This window comes from Lepidochelys kempii, chromosome 19, assembly GCF_965140265.1.
Source record: "Lepidochelys kempii isolate rLepKem1 chromosome 19, rLepKem1.hap2, whole genome shotgun sequence".
Taxonomy (NCBI): Eukaryota; Metazoa; Chordata; order Testudines; family Cheloniidae; genus Lepidochelys; species Lepidochelys kempii.
In genome coordinates this window covers 19779026-19793114 of record NC_133274.1, presented here as the reverse complement: position 1 = coordinate 19793114, position 14089 = coordinate 19779026, and the positions used below count along the sequence as shown (strand labels likewise).

General features: G+C 47.7%; 1 protein-coding gene across 4 annotated transcripts in view; it reads left to right on the top strand.

Annotated features, from left to right (window-relative positions):
• The window catches only part of ZMPSTE24 (zinc metallopeptidase STE24), a 119778-nt gene extending 106464 nt beyond the window's left edge, over positions 1 to 13314 (top strand). For all 4 annotated transcript variants that reach the window (XM_073317423.1, XM_073317424.1, XM_073317425.1 and 1 more), the window contains one exon: positions 12450 to 13314. In XM_073317423.1, the coding sequence (XP_073173524.1) occupies positions 12450 to 12674 (225 nt within the window). In that variant the 3' untranslated portion in view covers positions 12675 to 13314. The remainder of the gene's footprint in view (positions 1 to 12449) is intronic.
• The last annotated feature ends 775 nt before the right edge of the window (positions 13315 to 14089 follow it).

The window sequence follows — 14089 nt, the reverse complement described above, 5'->3', positions numbered from 1 at the left end:
GTCCATTGGTCTTAACTGACCAATAATGCCCCTCCAAGCATGTGCCTTGGAGCAGAGCCTCTAATGCTGAAGCCCCAGGACTCTTCCTCCAGGGCTCCCCTTGAGAGTAGAAGACACTCTGATGAGCACAAGAATAGATCCCCACAGTGGACTGTCCATACGAAACACAATCCTTCCCTGAGCTGGTCCAAGTCAGGTAAGACATTGTGCTCAGAACCCATGGAACTGCCTCTGCCAAATACCCCCTGGTTAGAGGGCAAGGCATGCAAAAGAAGAGATCCACCTTGTTCCCATGGTGACTGTGATACTGAAGCATAAGCACAAATGCTTGCCAGTTCCATCTACGAGTGCCGATCCAGACCTGTCATCGACACCACCTTGTTTATCTAATGATCGTTCAACTGCAACAGATGAGTTGGGTCCTTCAGGCATTGCTGCTGGAACTTCTTGGACCCCACGCTGTTCAGAGACTTACTTAACATCAGAGGATGTATTCCTCCCCTATCCCCAGTCTCCACTCCTTTCTGACCCTGTCCTCCTGAGGGAGGTCTTTACTCCAGAAGAGGAATCTATACCAATGTCCGAGGAGCAGTTGCATCTCCAGCCGTTAGGCAGGAGTGCCCCAGTATCAATGGGACTGCCACTACTGATGGAACAGTCCTCTGAATCAGAGGAGATAGCTGTACCAGTATCTCCATGGACCTACGGGATTCCCAACTACGGTAACTCCTCACTTTAAAGTTGTCCCGGTTAACGTTGTTACATTTGCGGAATGCTCCCTTATAACGTAGTTTGGCAGCTGCCTGCTTCGTCCACTGCTTGCAGAAAGAGCAGCCCGTTGGAACTAGCTGGTAGGGGCTTGGAACCAGGGTGGACCAGCAGCCCCCCATCAGCTCCCCGCTCCCCTAAGTTCCCTGTGCAACAGCTGCCCAGCAGGCTATCAATTGCCAGGCAGTTCAGCTGTCCTTCCCCCCACTGCCATATGCTGCTCTTGCCCTCTGCCTTGGAGCTTCTCCCAGGAACCTCCTGCTTGCTGTGCCGGGGGGCGGGGTGGGAAGAGGGGTGTTAATGTCAGGATGTCCCTCTCCTCCCACTCCTGTACCCCATCTCCATAGAATGGGGACTGACTGACACGACAGGACTCAGGATGGAGGAAGCTTGCTGGCAGCAGCTGCTGACTCAACTTGCTGATCTACTTAAAAAGCCAGTATACTTAGACCGGTGTCCGCATACTTAAAGGGGCCGTGTGCATCTCTCTCTCTCACACAGTCTCTCTCTCTCTGCCATGCTGTCTCTCCTCCCTCCATTCATGCTGCCTTGTAGAGTATGAGGCTACATTAACAACAATGTGTTAACCCTTGAGGGCTTAGCCGAGTGCTAGGTTATCATTTAGCAGTAAGGCATTCCCTGGGAAATATCCCACCCTCTTCCACCCTCTGACTTTTACCACCTCAACCAATCTTCACAATCGTCACTGCTGTGTACAGTATTAAATTGTTTATTTAAAACTTATACTGTGTATATGTGTGTGTGAGTGAGTGTATGTGTGTGTATGTATATATATATGTATATAAAATAAAAAATATATAGCCTTTTGTCTGGCAAAAAAAAATTCCCTGGAACCTAACCCCCCATTTACATTAACTTTTATGGGGAAATTGGATTCACTTAACATCGTTTTGCTTAAAGTAGCATTTTTTCAGGAATATAACTACAATGTAAAGCGAGGAGTTACTGTACCGGTTGAGAAGCTATGCTCACCATACCTCCAGCTATGACCCTCTGTAGTGACCGCTTGTACTCATTCCCTTAGGGTCCCCCACAACTGATGGGTCCCTCCTTCTGGCCTGATATGGCAGGCATCTGGGGTCTTCTCAGGAGTCGTACCACTCCTCTTCCTCTCACCAACTGGTTCTGTTGGTGAACAAGGAGGAAGAACCAGCAATGGTTCCAACAGAGGCTTCTTCATCATCTCTGGACAATGCAGTCACTCCTTCATCGCCTTCTCCGTCAGACGACTACCAACAGTACCAGGCGCTGTTACAGAGAGTCGCAAACAATCTACAGATTCCATTAGAAGAGGTTCAGAATCCTCAGCACTGGCTCCTGAACATCTTGCAACTGCAGGGACTGAAAAAGGTGGCCCTTCCATTTAATGAGGCTATACTAGAGGAAGCCAGAGCAACATGGCACACACTAGCATCCTGTGCCCTTACACTGAAAAGAGCCAAGAGATAATACTTTGTTCCTGTCAAAGGAGCTGTCTTTTTATTTTCCCATCCTACCCCAAACTCGTTGGCGGCCACAGAAGGAGCTCAATCATACTACCAGAAATCCACCCCAGTAATAGATCTCCTGGGAAGGAAGATCTATGCAGGTCTGCAGTTTTATACTGTTAACTGCCACGCTTTGTTAGCAAAATACGACATTTAATAACTACTCCAGGCATGCGGACTTCCAAGATAAACTTCCCATGGAAGACCGAGTCCAGTTTCAGTCTCTTTTGGATGAAGGCAAAGGTGGCCCTTCAGGCTACAGTAGATTCTACAGACACAGTGTACAGAACTTTGGCCACAGGACTAGTCATGAGGAGGGACTTGCGGTTACAGTCATCAGGGTTTCCTAGAGAGGTCCTAAACACCATGCAAGATCTCCACTTCAGTGAATCCAACCTTTTTAATAAGACAACTCCCTGCACTTACTAAAGGACTAAAGATCTACTCTGTATTCCCTCTGGATTTACACTACAGCCCCCAGGAAGAAACACTAGAGGCAGCCCTTTAGACCGAGGTCAACACCTTTTCATACACCCTATTACCAGCGTCCAGCTCAGCCTCTGCACCAGAGGATTGAGAGGCCCCGTTTCTTTGCTCCCTCTACTGCCATAGGCTCCAATCACTCCCAACTGCTGGCCAAGGGCCATTTTTGACATACAGGTCAGGGCCTGTGTACCACCACAGATACCACCCATTTTTTCTCCTGTCACCGTTAGGGGCTGTCTTATACAATTCGCCCACAACTGGAACAAGATCACCATAGACACTTGAGTCCTGGAGATTATCCATTAGTGTTACTCCACAGAGTTTCTCTCCTTCCCTTCTCACAAATCCCCTTCAGGGACCACTCTCAAGAGTTGATTCTTTAAAGGGAGGCATATTCCCTCTTACATCAAGTGGCGATAGAGTGCATCCCACCTTAGTATCAAGGGAGAGGGTTATATCCACATATTCTCTAATTCCAAAAAAAGTCAGAGGAGGGAGACCTATCCTGGATATCTGGCAACTCAACATCTTTATCCCAAAGCTGAAATTTCAGACGATTACATTATCATCTATAATCCCCTTTCTTCAGGAAGGGATGTGGTTCTTTGCATCTCTAGACATGAAGGATGTGTATTTCCATGTGTATATTCACTCATCACACAGAAACTTCCTGCATTTTACAGTTAGCCAACAACCGTGTCAATTTCGGGTCCTCCCCTTTGGGCTTGCTACAGCTCCAAGGGTATTTTTGAATGTTTTAACTGTGGTAGCAGCCCAGAGGAGGCACCAGGGCTATTCGGTATTTCCATACTTGGATAACTTAGGCTGGTTTCTTGTGCAACTTCTTGCACCCCTATGCATTTGAATAAATGAAGAAAAGTCCATAGTGTCACCCACAGGGACAATATGTTTTAAAGGAACAAGAGCATTTTTCTCGGCAGACAGATTTTACACGATGAGGAACCTGATTTCCTGCATCACCGTGCACAGGTCTCTCTTTCTGTAGACCACATTGCCGTATGCACCTTTGTGATGCAGTTCGCCAGACTCCACTTACGGTGTCTGCAAGCTTGGCTCCACTTGATTTACCAATCAAACAGGGATCACATTGACTTCAAGGTGATTGTTCCCTTTAGCGTTATCACCTCCCTCGCTTGGTGATCAAACTCAGAAAAGGTCATGGTGGGGACTTCTTTCAGCTCTCCCACACTCAGGACCACCACTGTGACAGATGCCTCTCTCATTGGGTGGGGTGCTCATCGGGACTACCACCCTGCTTAGGGTACCTGAACCCCACAAGAGGCCAGGCTACATATAAACTTACTGGAACTGAGGGCAGTCTGCCTAGGGTGCAAGGCCTTCCTTCCCCTCATACGCTTGCTCCATGTACAGATAATGTTGGACGATATCATCACAGTGGTGTATATAAACAAACAGGGAGGAGCAAGATCTTGTCCCTTCTACCTTTAAGCTGTCAGACTTTTGAACTGGTGTGTCAGGAACCACATCATGATACAGGCTGCTTACCTCCTGGATATTCACAGCTACCTTCCAGCAAACGAAGCAGAAGTTTCTCTACAGACCACAAATAGCAGATTCATGCACAGTCCTAACCGTGATATTTACACAGTGGGGTAAACAGAAACAGAAAGCTTTCTATATCTTGTTCCAGGGGAGCCATGGGTCATGACTCCTAGAGTGATGCTCTCCTACTTCTTGGATGGATGGCCCCAGATACACCTTTGCTTCCATCCCCCTACACCCACAAGTCATAGGGAAAGTACGCCACAACAAAGCCACCATCATTCTCCTAACATCCTACTGGCCCAGACAGTTCTGGTTCACTGAACTTCTAATGATGTCCACCCACGAATCTATCAGGATCTGCCCATTTCCTGATCTCCTAACCAAGGACTGGGGGAAAATCAAGCACCCCAACCCACGCTCACTTCACCTCACAGTCTGATGTTTGGATGGGCATTGGAAATAGAATGTTCATGCTCTGCCCCCATTCAGGAAACCCTTGACTAAAGTAGAAAAGACCCTGCTACCTAGCCAAATGGAGGCACTTTCTGGACTGGGCACAACTCCACCAATGTTTGCTAGGTACCATGGGCACTCCTATCCTTGAAGAATATATGTCTAGCTCTTAGTTCAGTGCAGGTACATCTAGCAGCAGTTAGTGCCTTCATCCCTCTGGAGAAGAGTTCCATCTTTACACACTCAACTCATATATTTATGAAGGGCTTTATCGGAACCTTCCCACTGACCCTTAAACCTACTCCTAAGTAGGGGCATAGCGAGCAGATCGAGGGACGTGATCGTTCCCCTCTATTCGACATTGGTGAGGCCTCATCTGGAGTACTGTGTCCAGTTTTGGGCCCCACACTACAAGAAGGATGTGGATAAATTGGAGAGAGTCCAGCGAAGGGCAACAAAAATGATTAGGGGTCTAGATCACATGACTTATGAGGAGAGGCTGAGGGAGCTGGGATTGTTTAGTCTGCAGAAGAGAAGAATGAGGGGGGATTTGATAGCTGCTTTCAACTACCTGAAAGGGGGTTCCAAAGAGGATGGCTCTAGACTGTTCTCAATGGTAGCAGATGACAGAACGAGGAGTAATGGTCTCAAGTTGCAGTGGGGGAGGTTTAGATTGGATATTAGGAAAAACTTTTTCACTAAGAGGGTGGGGAAACACTGGAATGCGTTACCTAGGGAGGTGGTAGAATCTCCTTGCTTAGAGGTTTTTAAGGTCAGGCTTGACAAAGCCCTGGCTGGGATGATTTAACTGGGAATTGGTCCTGCTTCGAGCAGTGGGTTGGACTAGATGACCTTCTGGGGTCCCTTCCAACCCTGATATTCTATGATTCCTCAGTGGAATCTTAACCTTGTCCTGTCAACGCTCACCAGTCTACCCGTCGAACCTATGGCAACCTGTACAATAGCCTAACTGTCCATGAAGATGGCCATTCATAGTGAGCATTGCTTCGGCCAGGAGAGCCAGTGAGTTAGGAGCCATCATTGCACACCTTCCCTAGACGGCATTTCACAAAGATTGTTCTTCAAGTGCTTGTTCGTGTCCATTCCATGTTAGAGTGTATGTGTGCCGTGTGCACTGTTGCCAGAGATGTTTCCCTCACTGGTATCTGTTGGGCAGCCCTAGCACCCTCTGGAGCTACATGCTTGTGTGCCAGTATAAGGGGAGCTGCTGGCCCCACACCCTCTCAGTTCCTTCTTTCCTCCCGTGACGTTTGCTGGAATAACTCTTTTTGCTCCTGCAAGTCTTTCATCTCAGTGTTTCATTGGCGGTTATCATAGTTTAGCGTATATAGTTTTTTGTAATCAGTGTTAGTGTATATAGTTAGTTCCTGTTGTCAAGGGACGACTGTGCCCCAGGGGCTGGGCATGCCGTGGTCCCTGGGCTTCAAACCTTGTGCCTCCTGTGGCAAACCTCTGCCCATGAGAGACCCGCTTCTTAAATTGCTTGGGGGAAACTCATGTGAGGGACAAGTACCAGATCTGCCAGGACTTCAGACCCTGCACTGAAAAGGACAGAGACATTAGGCTGAAGGATATCCTCATAGAAGCTGCCCTCAGACCAGTCTCAGAGCCAAGCTGCTCCCATTTGGCACCAAGTACTTCAGCATTGGTGCGAAGCACTCCTCAGTGACAGAGCTCTTCCCAGAATGGTTCATCATCTCTGGTGCCGAGGAAGAAGCAGAAGAAGCAGCACACTGACAGAGGGCGCTTGTCGATAAAGAAGAAAGACAAGCGAGGAGAAGGCAGCACAGTGAGACGCATGCCAGGCCACTCTTCCACTCTTGGGCCCACAGTGGCACCGTCAGCTCCGCATAGAGCGTTGAGTCTGGTCCGGGACCTTCTGCTGATACCTGGAAGCTACCACGGTGCCAGCAATCTGATGGTTGAATCAATCCCGGAGTCTTTCCAAGCAGCTAGAGATCTTCTTTCTCTACCGGTCCTGTCAGCTCCAGTGCAACACCTGCTAGCTCTTGTGACTGGAGGCAAGGGAGGGAACAAGGAGCACTGGGCTCCTTTCTCAGCACTGTGCACCTGGCACCCTCTAGGGTCAAGCCTTCCCTGATCCTGGCATCCCAATCACCAGTCCGTCTCTGGAACCCCAGCACTGCATGGAGGCAGAAGCTACCGCTCCACTGTGGTTTCTGAGAGGACTCCTTTTCTGAGTCCGAAGGGGAACCTTACGCGCCAAAGCCCACCAGCTTATGTGCCACCAGACTTTGGTACCAATCCCCCTACCAGCACGTCAGTGACTGATGCAGTAACCCTACTGGAACCCCGGGGGGTTTCCCCCCGTATTGGGCCCCTCCCTCCCATTGTTCCTACTCGGTGGTTTCCGAGAGACAGACTACCGCTCCTTCCTGCTCAGCAGTGGACCCCGACTCCGCTATTGACCCCAGTACCGACATCCAGGAGGTCGCTCCAGCAGACATAGTTGAGGAAAAGGAAGGAGTGCCTCCTCCGTTGCAAGCCGCCTCTTCATCCTCCCCAGATGAGGCTGTCATGGGACCCACGAGCCTGCTTCCACAGGATGACTTCAGGGCCCTTCAGGACCTTCTGAATGAAGCCGTTTGCTACGAAACTGGGTCTGGAAATTGAGGAGCTCAAAAAGTCATCTCACGGCCTTATTGATATCCTGGCTGCAGCAGCTCCCTCCATGGTTGCTTTGACCATCAGTGAGGTAGTGATATGGCTGATCAAGGCCCTGTGGCAAACTCCTTCTTCTCTGTCCCCTACCTCAAAGAAGGCAGAGAAGAAGTATTATGTGCCAGCAAGCGGGTTCGAATACCTGTAGTCGCATCCCCCCCAAGGGTCCCTGATGGTGTCTGAAGCAAACGAAAGGGACAGGCAGGGCCAGTTGAGCACTATCCCTAAGCAAAAAGACACCAAAAGACTAGCTCTTTTCTGAAGAAAGTTTATTCAATGGGTGGCCTTCAACTACGTATCTCCAACCAACAGACTTTGCTGGGGAGATATGATTTTAATCTGTGGAACTCCTTGCCCGAAGATTCAACAAAGCAGTTTGCTGTCCTCTTGGAGGAGGGTGAGAATGTGGCGTATATTTCTCTACAGGTGGCTCTGAATGCTGCCAACTTGGCAGCCAGGAAAGTGGCCTCCTACTGTCACTATGAGGTGGTGTTCTTGGCTCCAGTCGTATGGCCTTCCTCATGAGGTTCAACAATCTATCCAGGACCTCCCCTTTGGAGGCCCCTCTCTTTTCTTGGATACAAGACTTCATGGCCTGAAGGACTCAAGGTCCACCCTATGTTCCTTAGCCCTGTAAGCTCTGTCAGCTTCCAGGAAGCAATTCAGGCCCAGCACCCTCGTTAGTTTTTGGCACCTCCAAGACAGGAACCCTACAAAAGAAAAGGTGGAAGTTATAAATAGCAGCAACCCCACTCCCATCCACCTCAGCCTTCCATTTGGAGTCTCAGAGATGCAGTGCAGGCCCAAGCAGGCCTTTTGAAGGTGTGCCCAAGGGCATTGTACTAGTCGCTGTTTCAGATCTGCCTCCCCTTTTATTTTTGGACTATCGCTCTTCAGCCCGGCATGGTCATACATAACATCGGACCGTTGGGTCCTGAGTACAGTGACAGTCGGAATATCCTTCGGTTTTTATCCACCCCCTCATCCCTGTCTCTCTTCAGGGAGTCTTCTCACGAGCAACTCCTCATGCAGGAAGTGCAATCCCCCCTACATATGGGGGCTGTGGAGGTCTGAAAGGGAAGGGGTCTGAAAGGGAAGGGGTTTTACTCCTGGTATTTCCTAATCCCAAAGGCCAAAGGGGACCTCTGACCCATCTTGGACTAGCTTTGTCTCAACACATATCTCAAGAAACTGAGGTTCCACATGGTTTCCCTGGCCTCCATCATTCCCTCCCTGGATCCAGGAGACTGGTACACATCCCTCGATTTAAAGGATGCATACTTTCACATTTCTATCTTCCATGAGCAGAAGATTTCTCAGGTTTATAGTGGGTCAACGCCACTACCAATTCACCACTCTTCCATTTGGCCTATCGGCAGCTCCCTAGGTTTTCACAGTATGGATGCTGGTCATAGCAGCCTTCCTCAGGTGGTGAGGCATACAAGTCTTCCCGTACCTTGACAGCTGGCTGATCAGTAGCATCACCACAGTCCAAGCCACCTTCCAAGCACTGGGCTTGTTAATAAAAAAGCAGAAGTCAACTCTTGTCCCAGTCCAGAGAACAGAATTTACTGAGGCAGTGCTTGACTTGACCCAAGCTAGGACCTTCCTGCTGAAGGCCCAATTCTGGACCATGTTGGACCTGATACTCAGTGTCAGGGTTCACCCAATCATGACAGCTCGGATTTGCCTCAAGCTACTGGTTCACATGGTGGAATGCAGTTATGTGGTTCAGAATGCAGGGCTGTGCCTCAGGCCCCTCCAGATGTGGCTAGCATCAGTTTACTCCCGGAGCAGACACCACTTGGACTTAGTGCTCACAGTCCCTTCTCTGGTCCTCGCCTCCCTGGACTGGTGAAAAGAGCTGAGATCAGTAATAATGGGGGTGCCCTTTGTTACCCCTCAGCCATCGGTAACCTTAATCTCAGACATGCTGGACCTAAGGTGGGGAGCCCCCCTCAATAACCTCAGGACTCAGAGCCTCTGGTTCCAAGAAGAACTCTCCCTGCACATAAATGTCAGGGAGCTCAGGGTGGTACTCTTAGCATGCCAAGTGTTCCTTCTCCAGATCTCAAGCAAGGTTAAAGTACAGCACAAGAAAGGCATACTGAGTGTCAAAAACTTCCAGAAAAGATTAAAACCCATGAGACAAAGGCATTAGCTATTTATTAGACACCAAAAAATGTTGTCCCCCAAGTGGCAGCATAAATCAATGGACTGGCCTTTCTTGAAGGAGAAAAAGTGTCATGTGTTTGTGTGTGTGATCAATCTGTTATCTATGCTGCAAAGGCATTAGGTTTTGTTTTTCTCTTTAGTTATGTAGACAAATGGTTTTCAAACTGTGGGTTGCGACTCAGTACTGGGTCATGGAATGTAAGGCATTGGGTTGTGGTGACTGGTCCGCACTGCCGCCTGGGCTGTTAAAAGTCCCGTTGGCAGTGCTGCCCGGCAAATGCAGGATAGTCCCTACCTGTTTTGACAGCTCGCTGTGCCCCGGAAGTGGCCAGCAGCAGGTCCAGTTCCTAGAAGTGGGGGGCCACGGGGCTCCATGCACTGCCCCTGCCCTGAGCATCAGCTCCAAACACCCAGCTGGGAGGCGGGGGGGTGGTGCCTGCGGGCAAGAGCCATGCAGAGCCACTTGCGTACCTCCGCCTAGGAGCCGGACCAGCTGCTGGGCACTTCCAGGGTGCAGCACGGTCCGCAGTGCACCCCGCTGCGCCGCTGAGTGGAAGCTGCCCAAGGTAAGCCCGTGCCCCAATCCCCTGCCCCAGTCTTGACCTCCACCAAACCCAGAGCCCCTTCCGGCACCCCAAACCCCTCATCCCTGACGCCAACCCCCTGCCCCAGCCCAGAGCCCCCTCCCACACCCTGAACCCCTCATTTCTGGCCCCACCCTACAACCCTCACCCCCACACCCCAACCCTATGCCCCAGCCCTGAGCCCCTACCACACCTCAAACCCCTCATGCCCAGCTCCATTTGGTTGCAGACATCAACAATTTTCTTCAACTGGATCACTAGAAAAGAAGTTTGAAAACCACTGATCTGGATGTTGGGGAAGCTGCTGTAGCTATGAGCTTCTCCCATGTGACAGGATCCTTCCATAACTAACCAGAATGTTAGCCGAACCTTTAACGTTCCAACCTGCCCATTTATGACACCATCATTCAAAATGTGTGAAAAATGAATGAAATGTGAAACATCTGTTTTTTACACCATAATTAAATTATGTTTTTAAGCTGTTAAGCCTATTGTAAGAGTGCTTTCTCACTCTGTGGGTTAAATAAAGCAGTGTTCTAAACAGTTCTCAGAGTAACAGCCGTGTTAGTGTGTATTTGCAAAAAGAAAAGGAGTACTTGTGGTACCTTAGAGACTAACCAATTTATTTGAGCATAAGCTTTCGTGAGCTACAGCTCATTTCATCGGATGCATACTGTGGAAAGTATGGAAGATCTTTTTATACACACAAAGCATAAAAAAATACTTCCACCCACCCCGCTCTCCTGCTGGTAATAGCTTATCTAAAATGATCACTCTTCTTACAATGTGTATGATAATCAAGGTGGGCCATTTCCAGCACAAATCCAAGGTTTAACAAGAACGTCAGGGGGAGGAGGGGGGAGGAAAAAACAAGGGGAAATAGGTTACCTTGCATAATGACTTAGCCACTCCCAGTCTCTATTTAAGCCTAAATTAATTGTATCCAATTTGCAAATGAATTCCAATTCAACAGTCTCTCGCTGGAGTCTGGTTTTGAAGTTTTTTTGTTGTAATATCGCAACTTTCATGTCTGTAATCGCGTGACCAGAGAGATTGAAGTGTTCTCCGACTGGTTTATGAATGTTATAATTCTTGACATCTGATTTGTGTCCATTTATTCTTTTACGTAGGCTTGAATTAACTTAGGCTTGAATAGAGACTGGGAGTGGCTAAGTCATTATGCAAGGTAACCTATTTCCCCTTGTTTTTTCCTACCCCCCTCCCCTCAGACGTTCTTGTTAAACCCTGGATTTGTGCTGGAAATGGCCCACCTTGATTATCATACACATTGTAAGGAGAGTGATCACTTTAGATAAGCTATTACCAGCAGGAGAGTGGGGTGGGGGGAGGTATTTTTTCATGCTTTGTATGTATAAAAAGATCTTCTACACTTTCCACAGTATGCATCTGATGAAGTGAGCTGTAGCTCACGAAAGCTTATGCTCAAATATTGGTTAGTCTAAGGTGCCACAAGTACTCCTTTTCTTTTTGCTAAACAGTTCTATCACAGTTCTGTCACAATCATAAGACTCCTAACTCCTCAGAGATCTGTGATGGGTTGAAATCTTGCTGCCTCTGAGCGACAGGAGTAATTGCTGCATAGACTAACCATAGACTTGATGTACTCTTTCTGTGGGTAATGTTGCTAGACATGAGTAAAATACTGGAGAATGGAACTCTCGGATTCTTCCTCTCCCTCTGATTGTGATGGTGGTTAGAGGTGGGATAACCAATGCCTGCTGATTTGGCACTTTTATTCTGAGAAGTGTGACTGATTGGATAAGACATGTGTCTGCCATATTAATGATCTAGACTGTACTCCCAGCAATGTGTGAAGAGGCCTTGTGCATCCTCTGTTAACTTATTTGTAAAATGGGAGATTAATATTTGACTTTCTTCTAGGGTTGGGGGGGGTGCAAGATTTTCAGTGTTAAGGGCTATGTAGTGCACTGAAATATTAGCTCACAGTAGAGGTGAGATTTGAACTTGTCTACCAATTTCAAGATAAGTGTGCTTCCCCTGGCTACAGGGTACTTGGTTGGGAACTCTCCTAGAACAGTTCCCAACTTGGTGGTATGGGAAGGAGGACTGAGCTCAAATGCAGAATGTTGCACAGCCCCGATGTTAAAACTTTCCAGCTGGTTTGCTGATAGACTGTATTCCTGCTGAATGATTTACTGACACTATAAGGAAACTGTAGGCAGCTGAGATTTTATACAATTTTCATCTATTTTCCCCACAACAGGTTCTCTCCTTTTGCTTGACTGTGTTGAGCCGACGATTTGAGTTTCAAGCTGATGCATTTGCCAAGGAGCTTGGAAAGGCTAAAGACCTATACTCTGCTCTGATTAAATTAAACAAAGATAACTTGGGATTTCCTGTTTCTGACTGGATATTTTCAATGTGGCATTATTCCCACCCTCCTCTGTTAGAAAGACTTCAAGCCTTGAAGGATGCAAAGCAAGATTGACTGGAATCATTGTTGGTTCAGAGACAGAGCTTCCATCTCAGAAGCAAAATTCAGAGCTATTTTTTATTTTTTTTAAAGTAATCGTTCCAATGTTCCCTGATCTGAATGCAGTTAGCTTCTGAAATGTGTGTTAAATTTACTGAACTGAATTTTTAAGAAAATAACTTGTGGGACTGAATTTGGAGAATATATTGTATAAAGGCTTTTCCTTTTCACTAAATTTTATCGTTAAATGACAGAACACTTTGAGGGAAAGCAATTCCCCTTGTCCCCATAAGCATACACCCCTTGAGTTTGTGTAAATTTTGAATGTAGCTTTTGACATTTTGACAATTTCTCAGTTTTTTGTAAAGTGAATTGTAGCTTTTCACCTTCATCAGTTTGATTGGCAGCACCTCAGCCCTGTGCTCCTAATTCACAGTGAAAAAGGTTTGGGTGACTTAATTCCTTATGTGACAAATGCTTATGCTAGCTAATCACTGTTCAAATGTATTTAAAAAGTGGTTGTATTGGATAGAAGGTGCACTTTTTCCATGGATTCAAATTCCTGTGTGCAGTGAATGAAAAAGCTACTTTCCTAGGTATAATAAAATTGCCTCTTCTTTCAATGGAGGAATAACAATAAATTCCATCTCCAGAATGTGTCTGATCATTCTTGACAAAGTCATCGCTTGTGCACTGTAACCAGCAGCCCTATACTGGACCTTGGTGTCAGCTCCAGTGACCGCTTCTCACCCTTCATTGGGCCTGTGGACAATGGAGGAGGGGCTACAGAAAGGCAGCAAGAAGATCCATAGAAGGGAGGAAAGCTGCCAACTTTTTGTCATCCCTGTCCCCGTTCCCCCCAACTCCCCAAAATTCCTGCTGCTTTCAAGGAGTGGCAGCTGCTCATAAGAATGGATATACTGGGTCAGACCAATGATCCACGTGGCCTAGTATCCTGTCTTCCAATAGTGGCCAGTGCCAGATGCTTCAGAGGGAATGAACAAGACAGGGCAATTATTGAGTGTCAAGTCCCAGCATCTGACAGTCAGAGGCTAAGGAATGCCCAGAGTATGGGGTTTGTCCCCCTGGCCATCTTGGCCAATAGCCATACATGGACTAATCCTCCATAAACTTATCTAACGTTTTAAAGCCTGCTGCCTATTAATTTCATGAGGTGACCCCAGTTCTTGTGTTATGTGAAGGGATAAATAATACTTTTTCTTCGAGCGATTGCTCATATCCATTCCAAGTAGCTGCGTGCATGATTGTCGGAAGGTTTTTCCCTAGCAATACCCGTTGGGTCGGCTGTGGAGCCCCCTGGAGTGGCACCTTCATGGTGGTGTATATAGGTTGCTGCCGACCCACCGACTGTTCAGTTCCTTCTTACTACCAGTGACGGTCATTGGAGCAGCTTTTCTCTTGTGTTAGCC